This window comes from Engraulis encrasicolus, chromosome 6 (genome assembly GCF_034702125.1).
Source record: "Engraulis encrasicolus isolate BLACKSEA-1 chromosome 6, IST_EnEncr_1.0, whole genome shotgun sequence".
NCBI lineage: Eukaryota > Metazoa > Chordata > Actinopteri > Clupeiformes > Engraulidae > Engraulis > Engraulis encrasicolus.
Genome location: NC_085862.1, coordinates 5,340,013 through 5,360,012, shown reverse-complemented (window position 1 = coordinate 5,360,012; position 20,000 = coordinate 5,340,013). Strand labels below are relative to the sequence as shown.

Genomic DNA, 20,000 nt, shown 5'->3' with positions numbered 1-20,000 from the left:
GTTAGCAAACCTCCTCAGTGGCAGTAGCGCTGCGCTATCAGACTGGTTATTTAGCGCCAGACAGTGGAACGGAGGCCAACTAGCAGAGCGTGGTGTGGAACGTCAGTAAACTTCCCTCCCGAAGACTCATACAGTATCAGTAGCACTGACCTATTAGACTGATGCTTAAGCCCAGTGGTAGCGTGCTATGCCTCCCATACCCTGAACTGATGCATTGAAGGTCAATGAAGACTCATACAGTATCGGTAGCGCTGAGCTATCTGACTGGTTCTTAAGGCCAGCGGTATCATGCCTGAACTGATGCATTGACCAGGAGGTGGTGGGTTCGAGCCTCGAGTGGTGGACTGTGCAGGAACACCTCAGTTACACTGGTGCCGTTGACCCAGAATGGGGGTGAGGATTAGGGGGGTGAGTCTAATGGAGGCCAACTAGTACAGTGTGGCATGGAATGTTAGTATAATAAACTTCCCTCCCGAAGACTCATACAGTATCAGCAGTGCTGAGCTATTAGACTGGTCCTTCAGCTCAGAGGTATTGTGCTGTGCCTCCCATACCCTAAACTGATGCATTGACCAGGAGGTGGCAGACTGCGCAGGAACACCCCAGTTACACTGGTGCCATTGACCCAGAATGGGAGTAAGAGTGAGGTTTAGGTAGGTGAGTGTAACGGAGGCCAACTAGCAGTGTGGTGTGGAACATTTGTAAACCTTGCTCCCGAAGCCTCAATACAGTATCGATAGCGCTGAGCTTTCAGACTGGTGCTTAAGCCCAGCAGTATCGTGCTGTGTGCCTCCCATACCCTGAACTTATGCATTGACTAGGTCAATGAAGACTCATACAGTAGTGGTAGCGCTGAGCTATCATGGTTCTTTAGCTTAGACGTACTGTGCTGTGTTCATCCCGTGCATGTGTTGACAAGGAGGTGGTGGGTTCGAGCGCCCCTAGTGGCGGACTGCGGAGGAACACCTCAGTTACACCAGACAGGTGTGCTGATGACTGATGGTGCTTGCTGATGTTTGGTGTCGCATTGTGTTTTTGTCTGTGGTTATCCAGTGATAAGTAATACACACCCTACAGGACTATAAATAGAAGGAAATTGAGCAGTGTCAATATGGACAGCAGCATAAAAAGTATTGAGGTAGGAAGTCAGGGTGGTTGATATAAGAGTTATATGTACGTACTTTACTTAGTGTTTTTGATAAGTATATAGTATTATATGTGTATGCATGTACAGTATTTAATCCTGTGTGCAGGCCTACACTCACTGGCCATTTTATTAGGCACACCTTTCCAACTGCTCACTGACACAATTTCTAATCAGCTATTCATATGGTGGCACTGGCAACTCAATACATTTAGGCATGTAGAAGACATTGCCGAGACAATTTGATGTCGTTCCAATCAAGCATCAGAATGGGGAGCAAAGGGAAGAAACATGGCATGGTTGTTGGTGCCAGGTGGGCGTGGTTTGAGTATTTCAGAAACTGCTGATCTACTGGGAGATTCACACACAACCATCTCTAGAGTTTACTGAGGATGGTCTGAAAAAGAGAAAATATTCAGCGAGCAGGAGTTATGTGGGTTAAAATACTATTGCCAGGCTGGTTTGAGCTGATACAAAGGCAACAGTGGCTCAAATAATCACTTGTTAGAACTGAGGTATGCAATCGCATCTCTGAATGCACAGCACATCGAACCTTGAGGCAGATGGGCTACAGCAGCAGAAGACCACAACGGGTGCCACAGGAAAATGAGACTATAATTCACACAGGCTCACTGGTGAAGACTTTTGCCTGGTCTGATTAGTCTTGATTTCCGCTGCAACACTCAGGTGGAATCGGCCCTTTAGTACCAAGTTAACCCAAATATCATAACCTTACTAACACATAGCATAGATTATTATACTTGAAGCTGTTGGGCTGCAAGCTAAAATCAGCTCTGTTGCCTCTGAGCATCTTCTCATTGACAAAACTGTGGTGGCAAATGTGAAGGGTCTGATTGCTGGGATCTTGGTGCTCAGCTCCAGATATATAGGACTACACTACAGCAAGGTTCCTTGCGACCCCTTGTGGCAAAGCCAGGGATTGCAACAATGAACCCATTACACATCTAAACAGGATTCCAAACTCTCGATGACAGCTTCTAATGTGTTATCATTTAAAGATAGCAATCTCGAGTATTGTAACTGCCAATTGCAACGATCAGCAGTAGGCACATTTCATAAAACACGCATTGAATTGCATAGAATATAACCACTCAACACAACTTGGGGAGACGGGAAGATGGCATTGAATTTGTCTTTTTACTCATTTCGGACAGCTTTACAAATTTAAACATTTATACAGTTTTGTGTGTACACAGTGCCCTTCAAAATCCAGTAAGCACTTTGTGCCAAACACCGTGATTCCCCTGGTTCTCCCTCTCCCCTCGCATTCCGGAACGAACGCTACAGGCTTAAAGGACCAGTTCAGTCAATTTCAATATGCAGCTGTAATGCTCACGCTACTCTGGACTTGTCAGTACCTGAGATTTTTTTTCTCTCCCTTCTTCAGCCTTTTCCGAGATCTTGGTCATTGTAATGGGGGCAGCGCTTTGTTCACATTTAAAGAAAACATTTTTATTTATTCCCAAAAACATCTGAAAGGTTATACAACATTAGCAGACAACTAGCAAACAGCGGTACCTTTTGGGAAAATATTTGGAGTAGGCCTATGTTACATTTTTTAAAAATGGGTCATTTCACGTGAAATCAGACGCTTTGGGACCCGACCGATCCGGATTTCAATCATACTTGGTGTGCGTTTTTAGTAGCAAGGTAGCACCCCAGAACTGCATTGGTTTGAATCTGACACTAATATTAAGGGAGAAACAGACTAGGAAAGGTTCACATTTTAGGGTAGGACACTATACATTCAGCCTTGACTATATCAGTCAGTGTTAGTCACAAAAAGATGCCTGTGGTATTGTTTGAAAGCTCTTTTCTGGCTCTACATATTACACAATCAGCTTGGAATACAACAACTCTCAGAATATGAATTATGATAAATTGAAAAATTAAAAATTGAATATCTAAAAAAACTATATTTTAAAATGGCCAGTTCCTTGTCCAAACGTAGCCGGCAATGTCATTAGCAACACCTCAAATGCTGGTGTTCGGTTCTTTATTCATTTCAGAGAGAATTTGACTCACAAATATGGCATCATACAGACCACTTACTAATAATATGGTAATACCATAGTAGCATCACATAACAAAACAAAAACAAAACAAAAATGATCAGTTTCCATGGTCCCAGGTTTCAGAAACTAAGGCAGATGTCCATTTATACACACCAAATGATGATATGTGAATGTTTGAACATTCCTTCTCTGTGTCATCTTCCCTTTACCGTACTTTAAAGAGAAAATCAATGGCTACACTCTCGTTTTGTACTCTACCAGTGCATTTGAAGCAGCAGCTGTGTCTTTGTAAATAAGTATAAGTACGTCCCGTTGCAGTTAGGTTCCACTACCAGAAGCACATCCTGATGATCCATGACAAGTCTATCTGGTCTGAAGGGAAAAGTGAAGGATGGAGATTGTCCATGAGGATGCAGGAAGTTCAGTTTCACCTCTCCAGTGCTCAGCATACATTCCTCAACACATGCTAGCCACCAGTTGCCATCATATACAGCTACAACATACCCTTTGATGCTTGAAAATGTAACACATTCCTTTACTGAGCTCACTCTTTCAACTCCTTCTCTGAATGCGGAAAATGGCCTAATGTCCATTGACAATGGGCAGAAGCTGTGTAGTTTTTGAGTACCTGGAATAGTTCTTGCAGATTCAAACCTCTTCAACAGGTTCTCAGCTTCATGGTGGTGCATCTCTCTCAAGAACATCCATTGCCAGTTTGCCACAACAGAGATGTACCATCATGAAGCTGAGAACCTGTTGAAAAGGTTGGAATCTGCAAGAACTATTCCAGGTACTCAAAAACTACACAGCTTCTGCCCATTGTCAACGGACTCAGTGGAAGTTAGGCCATTTTTAGCATTCAGAGAAGGCAGAGTTGAAAGAGTGAGCTCAAAGGAATGTGTTACATTTTCAAGCATCAAAGGGTATGTTGTAGCTGTATATGATGGCAACTGGTGGCTAGCATGTGTTGAGGAATGTATGCCGAGCACTGGAGAGGTGAAACTGAACTTCCTGCATCCTCATGGACCATCTCCATCCTTCACTTTTCCCTTCAGACCAGATAGACTTGTCATGGATCATCAGGATGTGCTTCTGGTAGTGGAACCTGTAACTGCAACGGGACGTACTTATACATTATCTACAAAAGACATAGCTGCTGCTTCAAATGCACTGGTAGAGTACAAAATGAGAGTGTAGCCATTGATTATCTCTGTAGCCTCTTATTGCAGCAAGGGTCGCCGGCGACCCTATTCACTTGCTGAAAATGCTTAACTACATCATAACAACATTGCTGTGACATTACAGAGAGCCATAGTGCTGCGCTAAGGGGTTAAAGTAAGGTAAAGGGAAGATGACACAGGTACACAGAGAAGGAATGTTCAAACATTCACATATCATCATTTGGTGTGTATAAATGGACATCTGCCTTAGTTTCTGAAACCTGGGACCATGGAAACTGACCATTTTTGTTTTGTTTTTGTTTTGTCATGTGATGCTACTATGGTATTACCATATTATTAGTAAGTGGTCTGTATGACGCCATATTTGTGAGTCAAATTCTCTCTGAAATGAATAAAGAACCGAACACCAGCATTTGAGGTGTTGCTAATGACATTGCCGGCTACGTTTGGACAAGGAACTGGCCATTTTAAAATATAGTTTTTTTAGATATTCAATTTTTAATTTTTCAATTTATCATAATTCATATTCTGAGAGTTGTTGTATTCCAAGCTTATTGTGTAATATGTAGAGCCAGAAAAGAGCTTTCAAATAACACCACAGGCATCTTTTTGTGACTAACACTGACTGATATATTCAAGGCTGAATGTATAGTGTCCTACCCTCACATGTGAACCTTTCCTAGTCTGTTTCTCCCTTAATATTAGCGTCAGATTCAAACCAATGCAGTTCTGGGGTGCTACCTTGCTACTAAAAAGGCACACCAAGTATGATTGAAATCCGGGTCGGTCGGGTCCCAAAGTGTCTGATTTCACGTGAAATGACCCAAATGTAAACAAACGCTGCCCCCAATAGAATAGCTCATATCTCGGAAAGGGCTTAGCCGAAAAATGTGGCATCACCGGGTACTGACAAGTCAAGGGTAGCGTGAGCAATACAACAGCATGATGAAATTGACTGAACTGGCCCTTTAAATACAGTAGAAGAGCAGTCCTTCCCCCATCCAGCTACATTCATTTAACAGTAATGAGCATGATAACAATAATTATAATAATAATAATAATAATAATAATAACTATAGTGATGAAGCATGATTTAAAAATAGCAACATAAAAAATAAAATGTATTTTTCGATTTAAAATCAATCACATAGGCAACAAGACTGGTAGAGTACAGTAACGAGAAACAAGAACAAGAGCAAGGCCTTTTGGAGAAAACAAAAGAAAAAAAAGAAAACACAATAATAAAATAATAATAATAATAAAATAAAGTTGTATACCTTGCCATCCAAAACCAACCAGAACAAAAGAAGTGAAACTAAAAGCTCTCCCCTCAGGGATGGGAGGAAAAGTAAAGAGACAATGGTACAGACATTTAGCAACTAAGACCATCAGAACATGATCCAGGGTGATGGAGATGTCACGGCAAGTGTGGGAGCTGTGTGTGTGTGTGTGTGTGTGTGTGTGTGTGTGTGTGTGTGTGTGTGTGTGTGTGTGTGTGTGTGTGTGTGTGTGTGTGTGTGTGTGTGTGTGTGTGTGTGTGTGTGTGTGTGTGTGTGTGTGTGTGTGTGTGTGTGTTTGCCAGTGGTGGAAATTTCTGGTTCCGAACGTGGAAGTTCTGCCGCAATCCAACGCAGCAGCTGATCTTAAAGGCACAGCCCGCAAGTTTTGGAAATAAACTCATTTTACACCTCCCCTAAAATTGAATAATTGAGTTTTGCCTTTCTCCTCCTCTTACAGCCGTTCTCTGATTCTGGTGATATTACTTGTTTACTTACTTATTTATTTTTGGGGTCATCAGCAGATTTTCACCCTTGGTTTGTCAAATTTTGCATTACCCTCCCCTAGCGAGCTTCAAAAGTTTGACGACCCTATCCACGACATAGTCAAAAAAAAAATGCATGACCCTCCCCAACGACATCTTTTGACAAGTTACGTTGACTGACCAACACTGCTGTTAAATGAATGTTGGATTCTGATCTTGAACACTTAACTTCCTGAGGGCGGTGGGCATTTCAGGAGATTTGCTGACAAATGTGTTTTGGGACCAGTTGGTACTGTACCATTCAGTTTTTGGTACCATCCGGTTCAATAACAACATTTAAATATTTATGTAAAGGAAGGTGTAAAAGGAGGATACTTAAAAAAAAATGGTACACTGTTCCTTTAAAAAGCTTTCAACTTCCAACCATGCAAATAACCTTGGGGACGACCACAAGCACAGGACTTCTACTTCCTAAAGATGGAGATTGGCTACCTGTTGCTTGTACAGCTACAGAGGCAGAGGCAGAGGTGACATCAGACTGCTCACCACCACTACAGAAGCAGAGGAGCATGAGGAGGAGGAGGAGGAGGACAAGGGAGAAGAGAAGGTAGAAGAGGTGGAGAAGGAGGAAGAAAGGAGAGAAGATAGAGGAGGAGGAGGAGGAGGAGGAAGAAAGGAGAGAAGATAGAGGAGGAGGAGAGTAAGAAAGACAAGAAAGAAGAAGATGGAGAAGGACGAGAATTTGGAGGGGACAGAACGGGGAATAAGGAAAGGTAGAGTAGGAGGAGGAGGAGGAGGAGGAGGAGGAGGAGGAGGAGGAGGAGGAGGAGGCAGAAAGAGGAAGAGGAGAATGTGGAGGAGGAGATTCTGATGAGGAGGATGACAGTCAGACTCTAAGTAGTAGCCAGCTGCTAAAGATGACAGAGACCTCGGACTGCTGTGCTGGAAAGTGGTGTTTACGGAGACAGACAGCCAGAGAGAGGGAGCAGAGAGAGGGAGCAGAGGGGCAGGTGATTAATTGGTGGCCTGGGGTTTGTGTTGGGTGCTCAGAAGCAGAGGTGGGTGTAAGACGTTTGCAGCTTTGAGGCTGTGGGAGGAAGCCTGGCTCTGAGTCATAGTTACAGAAGCAGACACAGATGGGAGGTGGAGGAGGAAGACGAAGAGGAAGAAGATGAGAAGATGGAGGAGGGGGCGGTTGTTGTCTGAGTGGCATTAGACAGTGGCCTCAGTTTGGGTTGCTGGATTTGAGATTGAGAAAGGGAAGGTAAATTGTTTGCTGCAACACCTTGTTTACAGAGGCTAAGGTGGATGTCATGACTCTAGTGGTAGTCAGATGGTTGTCAGAAGTCTCTCACCTCTAGTGGGTTGTCGTCAGTGATGAGCAAGCTGGACTCATTAGTTTACAATCTAGTGGCACACATCCCAAATGACCTGGTTTTACCTCTCCAATTTAGGTGCCGTTTCCACGTAGCAGGATATTTTTTTCTACTGTTGAGGTGTAAACGCAACATGTGGATAAAAATAAATTCTCCATTGTAACAAATGCGTTTCAGCCCCCTAAATAGGATACTTTTAAAGCCTGCTTTTTTATATCTGGATTTTAAATATCTGCTACGTCGAAACGGAAGGTCAAAACCAATGTAACCAGGATAAAAAAATATCCACATATAAACATATCCAGCTAAGTGGAAACAGCTCCATAGTCAGGTGATTACCCCAATCACCTGTCCTCCACTTGGCTGCCTGCATGGCTGTTCACGAGTTAATGGTTGAATTGGACAGGTAACATCAGGCCATTTGAAATATAATAAAATATATATTATGAGACTGGATTGTAAACTGACAAATCCAGTTTGCCCTGTATTAGGCCTGTTGTATTGTAATTACAGGAGGAAGAAGAGGAAGAGCAGGAGGAGGAAGAGGATGAAGAGGAGGACAAAGGAGGAGGAAGAGGAGGAAGATGAGGAGGAGGAGGAGGAGGAGGAAAAGGAGGAGCAGGGGAAGGAGAGGAACGAAGGAGAAGAGTTGTGGCCTCAGTTTTGCAGCATTGTCCCGGTTGTGGAGGCAGGTGTTTAAGACTCTAGCGTGATCGGACCGCGGCTTCCACCTCTGGTGGGTTGCCATCCTGTACCAGGCCCGGTTCTGTGTCATGATTTCAGAGAAGACAAAGAGATGGAATAAGAGTAAGAAGAGCAGGAGGAGGAGGAGGAGGAAGAATAGGAGGAGGAGGAGGAGGAGGAGGAGGAAGAAGAGGAGGAGGAAGAAGGAGATGTGTCGTGGCCTCGGTTTTTGTTTTGCTGCATTGTCCCAACTGTGGAGGCAGGGGCCGATACCAAGAAGCTAAATCATCTAATAGAAGAGCCTAGAGTCCAATGAGGTCTCCAGGCTCTTCTATTAGATGATTTACCTCTTAACTTAACCTGGTTTACTCCTGAACCAGTTTCTTAGTGTACCCCTCTGGTTGTGGAGGCAGGTGTTTTAAGTTAAGACTCCGTGATCTAGTGTGCTGTGATCAGATCAGATCCAATCAGATGGTGGCCTCCACCTCAGGCGCCCCGTCGTCCTCCAATCAAACGGTGGCCTCCACCTCGGGCGCCTCGTCGTCCTCCAATAGGCTGTAAGACGCCTGGCTCTGGGCGGGCCGCTGCAGGGGGTGCGAGAGGAGCTTGGCCATGCAGTTATGCAGCTCCAGCGCAGGGCCACACAGCGACACCTCGAAGCTGTAGCACATGCCCTTGGAGTCCAGGTTGCAGAAGGACGCGTAGATGTCCTAAAGGGGGGGTGGGGGCATCAGAACAGAAGTTAGCTACATAAAAGGTTGCAGAAGGACGTGTAGATGTCCTACAGGGGGGGTGGGAACATCAGAACAGAAGTTAGATACTGTACATAAGGTTGCAGAAGGACGCGTAAAAAAGAATTCATTATTATCAACAAATAATGCCTATATGTCATTATGTAGTGCTTGCTGTTGATTGGCATCCTAATCATGTAATAATTCCTTATCACTAGGTGGTAGCAGGTAGCGAATTGCATTGTAGTAGCTGTCAAAAAAAAGGCAAATGCCGTGCCGTGAGCTCGAGTCAATACAAAGAGAGTTACATTTCATTAGGATTTAGGACTACCGGGGATGCAACGGCACCGATTCCATTGTGCTTGGTATGTAAACGAAACACCCTGCACAAAACAAGAGTGCAGACTATTTTGTTGGCCTGCGTAGCTGAACTTGTAGCTAAATCAAAAAAATCACAAGGCAAATATTACCTGCCTGCAAAGCCATTGTAAATGAGATGCTTGGACCTTAAGCGGTTAAAGAAATAGCCAAAGTCCCACTCTCAAATAACACAATTTCCAGACATTGATGACATGTCTGCTGACATCGAAAGTGTGGTTTTGGAAAAGATCCGTATCCGTGAGAAATTTGCATTGCAACTTGACGAGGCTGATATTAGTGGACATGCGCAACTCCTGGCCAATGTGCGTTTTGTGGATGGAGACGCAATCAGAGAAAGCGTTCTATTTTGCAAGGCATTGAACAGAGATTGATATTAAACATGCATATTCATATTGTAACAGTGAAATCTTTCCTAAATAGCATTGCTACTGTCAGAATAAGCATTATTTTCTGTATTCCTGCAAATAGAATGCTTTTGGAATAACAATTTGTAAATAGTAAGCCTAGGCCTACTTTGAAGTTTATAGCTTCCTTAAGAAGGGACATGTTAAGTGCACTTTTTATTTGAAAGAGGAAATTTAAAAGATGATTAAAAAAATTGTGTTTATTTGATTGCTATTCAAGACACTTTTATAAGACTGACTAATAGGCGGCTACTATCATTTGTTTTCATTATTTCATCATTTTTGGTTGGTGGTGTGCCGCGAGATTTTTTTGAAGGGAAAAAGTGTGCCCTGGCTCAAAAAAGGTTGGGAAATACTGGCATAGATGAATTGAATTTGCCCCTGGGGATTAATAAAGTTACTCTACTCTACTACTACTAAAGGGGGTGGGGGGAAATCAGAAAAGAAATTGGATACGTAAAAAATTCGATCTCCATTCAAGAGATCAATAGAACAATTTGATTATTTTTACTTGAGAATTTCCCACGATCCGTTTCGATTCGATTTTTTTTCAAATTACTTTTCCACTTCCATTATGTTGCACAATTAACAGCTAGGGCATTGGGCAGGGGCTAGTGATTTGATTATTTTTGAAGAATGCCCCACGATACGATACGATTCCATCGTCGGCCATAGGATTGATGAATCAATACATATCGATTATTATTTACACCCCTACTCCATAGTGATATTGGTGTGATGAATTAAAGCAATTAAAAGACTATCTAGATGAGTAAATAGCTAAACCACTGTTATGATAATTACTGTAATTCTGGAAAACGAAATGAAAGGAGATATTTACCCTCCAGCTGTTCTCCTCTGCTTGCTCATCTGCTCCGTTATGAAGATATACAACGTCGAAGAAGAAGTACGGGGACTGCAGCATTTTCTAAACACACAGGAAAACAGGAAGGGGACACATTAGTTAGTTACAGTGACAATGTCAACAAGCATTATTAGCACATTAACTATTCGGTAACAATTTATTTGACGGCAGCGTCATACGTATGTGTATGACATAACAGTGTCAGAAATAACCGTGTCAGAAACAACAGTGTCGTAACATAGTCATTATGGTAAAGACAGTCAGTTATGGTGAAGACAGTCCTAATAATCTCAATTTTTCATTACAAATTTACCATAAACCATTCATGACATTGAAATCATGTTTATGACCTGTCCCTGACTCTGTCATTAACATTGTTATGTCATACATATGATGTCGGCATCAAGTTAAGTGTAACCAATTATTGAAATGTGTTCAATAATCTGTCAATTGAGTTTGTAGAATATAGCATGCTCTTATCCAGATTTGTTGTAGGCTTCTTTGGTTTGGGTGCCCTTTTGTCCAAGGTATAGTACTTTGTACATTCAGGTCCAAAAATGAGGAAAAAAATCTCAGACTAAGGCATTCAAACTTAAAAAATCCCAGGGGCTGAGCTGAGCTTGTTTTGTTGGATGGCCCAATCGCATAGGGTGAGGCATACATGCAGTTTTTTGTGTGTGCACTAGGGCTGGGCGTTTCTGGTAAAAATGCGTATCATGGTTTTCTTGATGAAAATTACGGTTCTCTGGACGATTTTTTCTCATAAGCTGTGATTTTCCACCACATCTCAATGTTTCTGAAGAGAAGGCTGAAATTCAATTTAAACATGAGATAAAATCCTGAATTTTAATTAATCTCCATTTCTATTTTAATTTCTATTTTCTATTTCCATTTCACTTTTTTGGAATAAAAACTTTAAAAAAACCTTCTCTCATGAAAAAGTGAACCTTGTGTAGATGAAAACCGTTATGTTTTTTTAACGGTATACCGCCCAGCCCTAGTGTGCACCCCTGTGCTATGATGCCAGTGGGAAATTGAAAGTTGTACATACGTTGACGGCGTCTGAGGGGTTGAACTGCAGCTGTCCGGCGTGTCGGCTGTAGATGAGGATGGTGCGCACCACGAAGGGCGGGGGGATGGTCTGCACGTTCTCCATCAGTGGCAGCTCAATCTTCGGCAAGCTGCAGGGACACACACACACGCATACACACGGTTGATTTGGATCTTAATTGAAAATATAACTATTACGGAGATCTGTCTTAGCAATAGTTAGGCTGACGCCCAATGAATGACCACATAAACACAAACACACACATTTGATTTGGATCTAAATAGCAAGTCTAACCATTACTGGAGATCTGTCTTAGCAATAAATTAAGCTGACGCCCAATCACCACACGAACGAACGAACGCACACACACACACACACACCGCATCATACCAGAGAGTTAAGATAACATGCCGACTTGAACCATCTATCTATCGTGTTTGTGGATCACAACTTTGCATGTTAACTCGTGCTCCACAACGCCCTGTGGCAGGTTAGATTTAGGCATGGTTTTGGTCAGGGCACAATTTCGCCACAATTTCACCATTTCCTTTGCTTGTTTTGCTGCTCTTGGCAAAAAATAAAAATGGCAGAAACGTTGCTTTACTGACAGGTTAGGGTTGGGCATGGTTTTGGTCAGGCTACAGAAGAGCATTTTCACATTTAGCAACAGAAATTTGCCGTCGCGGCAGAAAAGCTGTGCAAACCTGGTCACGTGACTGTACTTGCAAAGGTGTTGCACCTCAACACGGAATGCACTGGCATGAAATAAATACACCTTTGCATGATGCCAGTACGCCTTTGCATTTATTGTACATAAATGAACAATTTCTACACTATACATGGATGGGCAAGAAAGAACATCAGCCACCACCTCAATCAGTCAGTCAAATGTTTGACACATCACCCCAGATAGTCAGGCAGATTAGTGAGAGAATATTTCAGTTGGTCATACAAGCACCATATTTGGCACACTAGTGCTCTAGAACCTACTTTAACATAAAAGTACGTTATCCAAGTAAAAAAACAAGATGGCCGCCATTTTCCAAGATGGCTGCCATTTGACGTATTCTTGGTCATTATTTGGGCTATATTGTGACAAAACAGTCCTGTTTTGATTAAATCAATATCAAATTAGATGTTTTGGGACATGGACACTACAATCCTGCATTAGAAAAAAATTAAGATTATCAAATATGATTAAAAATGGAAATGTAGTGCACTCCATTGCTACAAGGCAATGCTTCACTGTTAGTTCAAAAAGTTTGTTACAACATTGTTACTGCATAGCAGAGAGTCTAAAGTATCATTGACATTCTACTTCTTACTATAACTACAAAGACATAGTGAACAGGGGGAGGAAAAAGTTATTCTCTTCAACTCGGGTGTTGCCAAAAGATGTTCTGAGTCAAGTAAAAAAGGGGAATTTTGTTTAAGTCGGTAAACGACTTTTTTAGTGCTTTTGTTACTTTTTAGTGTTTCTATCTATGTTGTTCTCACATCTGCAAGTGCATAACTGGGTGCACTTCAGGCTGAAGCGAGAACATTTGCATAATCCTCTGCATTCTGTCTTGCAGCCACATTTTGTCAACTGCTGACAGGCCTGAGCGATGTGTGGAAGAGTTGTCAGAACACTCTCCAGACCTCGCCATCTATATGCTATGTCATCCCATTTGGCAGGGTCCTCAGTCTGCATTTTGCATATACAGGTAGTTGCCTGGCCCCATATGCAGACAGCTTGGAATACAGGCCATTTTACATGCTGTACCAGAGGTGCGCTTGTTGGTGGAATAGAATCATAAGACCTTTGCTTCCGAGCAAATATATTTACTGTATACAGTATTTCCAGTCTTGCCTCATTAACCTTGGCTGTAGTGCTGTGCTTGCCACACATGGTGACAACAAACCTCTCAAGGATATTGAGGTCTGCTTCAGCTATGGTAGGTCGGTACTGACCGAGCTTTGTTGAAGACCGGACTCATTTCAGGGCACGTCTGCATGCTTGCCGTGTCATTTTCTTGCCTTTCCTGTGAAAAGCTGACATCACAACCAGTGAAAGCATGAAAGAAGGGTAAGCCACTACATGTGGGCCAAGATTTAGCACCATATCATGTATTGGCAACCACCTAAGGGATTGACCCTGGCCAAATTCTACTCAAACCATTTCCAGGCCTGCATCCTGAAGAATCGTAAACACACTGATGGCAACAACAAGAATATCTGTGTCACATGCCTTAAGTAACACAGATTTTGCCTTTTGCTTGGCTGCATCAAGAGCATGTGTGAATATTCTTGTATCAGCTTCTTCATGGTTGCATGGACACAAGCCTTCAGTGCTGATTTGTTTATTTGAAAGGGCCTGCTCTCCTTTTGTCACAACCACTATATTGTGGGGCCACAGGGCCACAATCTTGTCAGCCAAAAACTCAAACAGCTATGTTTTGTTGTCACTGTCTCACAGAAAGCTTTTCCAGTTTGGTGGTAGCTTGATTCGTCTCTTCGTCTCACTCTTCGTCTATCTGCCTTACCTCTCTTTGACCTTGACTCAGCCTTCAGGCTTGAGGTCCAGTACACATCAAAACAATGTCTGTTCGCTCATACTTTGATGAGTATGTCAGAACCTTTGGAACTTGTATAGCATACTCTTGAAAGGTCTTTGATGTCTTTGTGGGCATTGAATGCAAAAAGGCAGAACCATCAATAATAACTGCTATACATTCTGGTTGTCTCTCAGGTGGAGTAACGGTAGATTATAAAATGTTGGTGAGTTGAGACCTCTGTCCATAGTGGAGTTTTCCTGTGTCACTCAGTGTGGCAGGAAAGGACTACTTCTCATGTTTAAAAAATCAAGGAGGTCACACTCCCTTGACTGACATGATATAAAGAGTCGTTAGAAAAGATCAGTCATCTTTTTCCACTTTTTTCTTTGCTTCACTCGAGGCTACAGCCACATCTTAGCGAAAGAAATCTGGTCTGTTCTTTTTGATGGGCTTGTGGAAGGAAGCCTCATCACCAAGACCATTGAAAAAATATCTGAGGGGAACTCTGTCTTCCTCTAAGTGAGATTTTACAAGCTCTGGAGCACTGGAATGTGCTATGGTGTTTTTGTCCAGTGTAAGCTGATCATTCGACTCCTGCTGAAAAGGATTGTCTACATCCTTCACCACAACGAACAACTTCTGAACCTTGTCAATGAATGATTTATGTGACTAACTAGTGTGCTCATTATGCCTGGCATCTCCTTGTGCAGCCTTGACTTGACATGCCAAATCATACTGGCTGACTAACTGGCTTTTTTCTGGTTCAGACACCATCCACCGCCTGAGAACAGATACATCCTCAGTCACTCCAATGGCACCACCATTGCCTTTGACCACCGCATTGGCCTGCTCATGAGCTTGGTCAATGGTTAAATGGGGACACTTTAACACTTCTTTTGTGTCAGTCTGACAGAGGCAACACTTCCTCCAGTCAGTACCAGCAAAACTCAATGGATTGTTGCCTACATTGTGTACAATATGGTTTAAGGCAGAGAGGCTATCCTTTTACTACCTTACCGTACAAAAACATCAAAGCACATTGAAATACGGGATACGACTAGATTTAAGAATATAATGCCCTACATCTAGCCCGATTGTTCATCCAGTGTTGTTTAAAGCGATGGTTCGGAGTAGAATCACCCTAATGCCATTTGAACCGTGACACCCATCCACCTTTACACCCGAAGTGTTTTCTGCCGCAGGCTTACATCAACAGAGTTGCCGTGTTATTCGATGTTTATTCCGGTTAGCTTGACTCAAGCGCATATGGATACTGGGCACCGTCTCCAAACTTTCCCCACAAAAATAACATGTCATGACACCAAACTTCTGCAGTAGCACAAATATGGTCTGTACTCACGAAACGAAGCATTTGGAAGTTTGGAAATAGTCCAGGAGTTTATTATTATCAACACAAGCCGAATAGCTTCTCTGCTGCTAAAGCTGCGCCAACGTTACTTCCGTCATCTAAGACAAGCATGTAAGAGTCCTCAACGAAGCTCATAATATGCACAATGAAAAGTGAATTCAGCATCAGTATTGATAACGAAAATCCTTGTCTAATTGATAGTAGGTAAGATTTGAAATATCTTTTAAGTATTGCCTTGAAAATATAAGCCTTAATCACAATTCAGTGAAAACTTTTTTAACACTCTCGTCTGGAAGTTTGTTGAAGACTTTTACGGGCTTGTCTCATATGACGGAAGTAACGTTGGCACAGCTTTAGCAGCAGAGAAGCTATTCAGCTTGTGTTGATAATACTAAACTCCTGGACTATTTCCAAACTTCCAAATGCTTCGTTTCGTGAGTACAGACCATATTTGTGCTACTGCAGAAGTTTGGTGTAATGACATGTTATTTTTGTGGGGAAAGTTTGGAGACGGTGCCCAGTATCCATATGCGCTTGAGTCAAGCTAACCGGAATAAACATCGAATAACACGGCAACTCTGTTGATGTAAGTCTGCGGCAGAAAACACTTCGGGTGTATAGGTGGATGGGTGTCACGGTTCAAATGGCATTAGGGTGATTCTACTCCGAACCATCGCTTTAATTCCCGTGCAATATCTATGCCATCCAGGTAACTGTTACCCTTGGCTCGGCTGTCCCGCATTGGCACACCCTGACAATTCAGGTGTGGCTATCTAACTATAGTACTACCACTTAACTAACCTTCTAGTCAACATCTGTATAGGGGCTTATTAGATAGCATTTGGGACACTTGAGTATACCATCATCTACAGTAAATACACAACAATGTTAAGTGAAGTTTTCAACTACAGCTAGCTAGTACACTACAAGCCGGCAGTAATGTCACCAGTGTACCCTGGTTGTGCTACAACATTACTCATATACAACATTGCGAAAGACACATAGTTTAGATTACTCACTTAATTGTCTGGTTTAGTGTGTGATATTGGATGTTTATTGATACATAATATCTGAGGCCAAAAAAAATCCATGGAAAATCATTTTTAAAATTGCTTCGTAACATAACAGCTCGTAACCTACGGAGCAAAATTTTGCCAAAATTTCAGTGAAATTCGCTGTACGGTTTGGGGATGTGACGTACGATCTGCTATCTTGAAGGCAAGCAGCCATATTGGAATACAGATTGCACCATTGAATATTTTGATACAGCATTATTTGAAACTTTGAACATGAACATATTTCTATTAATCGAATTCTACCTTGAAAAACACTTTAGTTTCCTTCTTTTATTTAATTTGGTGGCCATCTTAAAAAACTGGCAACCATCTTGGATTTGAAGCCAGATAACATAATTTTCACAAATAGTACACCCTTGACATCCTTTGGAGAAAATTTCACTTGTATCACCTACTTTATGATCTAGAAGAATATCTAACCAGAAAACATTCGAAAACATTAATTTTGAATGACTCAATACCCGCCATCTTGAAAACTGTCAGCCATATTGGAATACAGTTGACACCATTGGGTATTTCTAGACATAATATATAAACTTTGAAGCTGTGGTAATCGACACATGTCTATTCTACGAAATTCTACCTTGAAAGACACGTCTATTACATTACATTTGGCAGCCATGTTGAAAACTGGCGGCCATCTTGGATTTGAAGCTGGATAACATACTTTTCTTAAATAATACACCCTAGACATCATTTGTACCAAATATGGTGCTTGTATGACTAACTGAAATATTCTGTGAACATTTGGACTTTAATCTGCCTGACTAAGACAGCAGACTTACATTACGTTGAGGAGGTCCTCCAGATCTGATACATGGTGTCAAGGAACGAAACATGAAAAGTGAAATAGACCACTGAAGTACTATAGTAGAAAATAACAAAAACAAAAAAACGACATTAAAACATCATAAGATTCAATCATTTGATGTTCATAACATTTTTTTTACGGTGTATTGTTAAATGGGGCGCGAGGGCAGTGAAAGGATACTGAATGATTCACACATGTTGGTCTCCAGGTCGTAGAGACAGCTACACAACTCGCGAGGGTCAGACGTGAAGCCAGAGAGCTGCGGGAAGTTACATGTCACACACACACACGCACACAGCAAGGCAAGTTTATTAGTATAGCGTATTTCATACTTAGATGCAGTTCGATGTGCTTCACAACAAATAAGAAAAACTCAAAAGAAATAAAGAAAACAAGAAAGAAAATATTCACACACATGCATGCACACGCACACACGCACACGCGCGCACCAGGGCTTAACACTAACCAGGCCCGTTTCTAGGATTTTGGGGGCCCTAGCGGGGCCCTAGGCAAAGGGGTTGTCGGGGCCCTAGGGCTTTTGGGCTCCTGACGGGGCAGCCACGGCGCCAGAATTTCTGTTTCGGATGGGCCAGACCATTTTTGGATGGCACTTCAGTCATTGTCACATACTGTAGCCTACCAATACAACATCATGTCACATGGAAACATAATGAAACAAACCTTAGTCACCTTAGACAGTGTTGTGGCTATGCAGGGCAACACATGCATGAAGGGCAATGAATGCATTAAGAGCACGCATACACCAGCATTTTGTCGGTGAGGAAATGCAATCTAGGTATTATGATAACTAGTCCCTCCAGTTCATTTTATGAAACTTTATGAAGAAAGACCTGGGAAAATATAGCCCATTCCATTCAGTAGGCTCATCTCAAATGAAAGTAGGCCTATATGGCCCAATCAGGGTTTTTTTTTACCCTACCACGAAAATCATGATCTGCATTGCCAATCACAAATAAAGAATGGTCTAATCTTTCCAGCCACTTTGAGAATCTAACCGAGGGTGCTCCATTTGTGCAAAACGAAATATTGACTCGTAAAACAATAGGCGTAGCCTACAGTTCAGAAACTCATGGCTGAGAAACGAATGAGCAGGCACAGTGGGGTTGGGGGGATGTGATATTGGTAAGCCAGAATTCTGTAACCAAGCCAAGGGGGGTCTCCCCGACTATATAGCCTATTTTTTCGTATTGCATCCATCACGCACTTGAAAATACAATCCAAATGTTTGTGTTATTAGTAGTACCGCAGCAAACACGAATAGGCAGCGACCAAGGATCACTGAACAACCTCCGCGGTTGACAACTGTGTTATAGGGACCAATATCCCGGTGTCCTTACCTTGCGTTGTCTTGACCGCAGAATGTATCCCAGAATGTATCCCAACCTCTAACTGTAATCCACGCGTTTCCACAATCATGGTCCCAAATTCCAATGTGTAACCCCACATATAGTAATAGCAAGAAATGGACTATTGTGCTACAATTTAGCTATCCCACTCATCGCACTTGTGACTCCTGTTATCCGATAGGCATTACATTGTTCATTCGTTTCTTCTTGCGTTTGTCCACATCCAAAACAGTTCCGTGTCGAAAAAAGGTGCGTTATTGAACAATCGACGTTTGCAGTGCTTACAGCACGTGGATGTTTTTGAAAACATATGTAGGCCTATACTGTAAATGAAGCATCTCGCTGTCTGTGCGATGTCAACTGGCCTGGGACAGTCTGGTGGTTTGGCAGCAGTAGCCTACAGAGAGTAGCCTAATGTGTCGTCTTCAAGATTAACTTTTATTATAAAAGCAACTGTCTCCAAAAATGTAATGTAAACTGGCGTCTGCGTAACATCCAGTGAGAGAGATTGTGTCGCTCCATTTTCAGTTTGTATTTGCGTGGAATATGATGCTTGAACCAATTGGAAGGGGGGCCCCCTCCAGATGGGGGTACTTTGACTATATTGTCGATGCGCTCGCTGTTCGGCAATTGACATTTTCACGTTGTCACTGATGCAAACCTATTGGAAGGGGGCCCCCTCGAGCAAGGGGGTATTAGGGAGGCGCTGTCGCTTCCCTCGCAGCAGAGCCCTTCATACAGGCGACGGTGCCATATTATGAAGCTATTTAAAATCGTCACTGCTGTTGGGTACATAACCTGTCGTCCTTGGGGGCCCCACCTACTCGGGGGCCCTAGGCAACTGCCTACATTGCGTACCTTAACGCAACGGGCCTGACACTAACACACGCCAGGTAGCCAAATGCAGGGGCGGTTCCAGACATTTATTCTTGGGGTGGCAAAGGGGTGGCGAAGTGTATTTCAGGGGGGCATTCTCCTACACTAAGGGAAAATGATAAACGCTATATAATCGACACACACACTTATGTGATACAGTGAATCCCTTAAAGTGAAATCCTGCAACCTAAAGTTCTATGTCTGAAATTATGTCAAGCATTAAGGCTATTGGTCACAATCAGGGCTCTTAATTGGGGTGGCAAATCATATTTCTGGGGGGGCAAATGCCACCCCCTGCCACCCCTTAGAACCGCCCCTGGCCAAATGCGGGTGAAAGTCGGCGTTGGCT

General features: G+C 42.6%; 1 protein-coding gene across 1 annotated transcript in view; it reads right to left on the bottom strand.

Annotated features, from left to right (window-relative positions):
- Window positions 1–5,192: 5,192 nt before the first annotated feature.
- Window positions 5,193–20,000, bottom strand: part of babam1 (BRISC and BRCA1 A complex member 1) — a 17,911-nt gene continuing 3,103 nt past the window's right edge. Inside the window, exons 4-8 of the mRNA XM_063200510.1 lie at window positions 17,589–17,667; window positions 17,383–17,407; window positions 11,616–11,745; window positions 10,541–10,627; window positions 5,193–8,893 (exon numbers count right to left, since the gene is read on the bottom strand). Of these exons, the coding sequence (XP_063056580.1) occupies window positions 8,693–8,893; window positions 10,541–10,627; window positions 11,616–11,745; window positions 17,383–17,407; window positions 17,589–17,667 (522 nt within the window). The 3' untranslated portion in view covers window positions 5,193–8,692. The remainder of the gene's footprint in view (window positions 8,894–10,540; window positions 10,628–11,615; window positions 11,746–17,382; window positions 17,408–17,588; window positions 17,668–20,000) is intronic.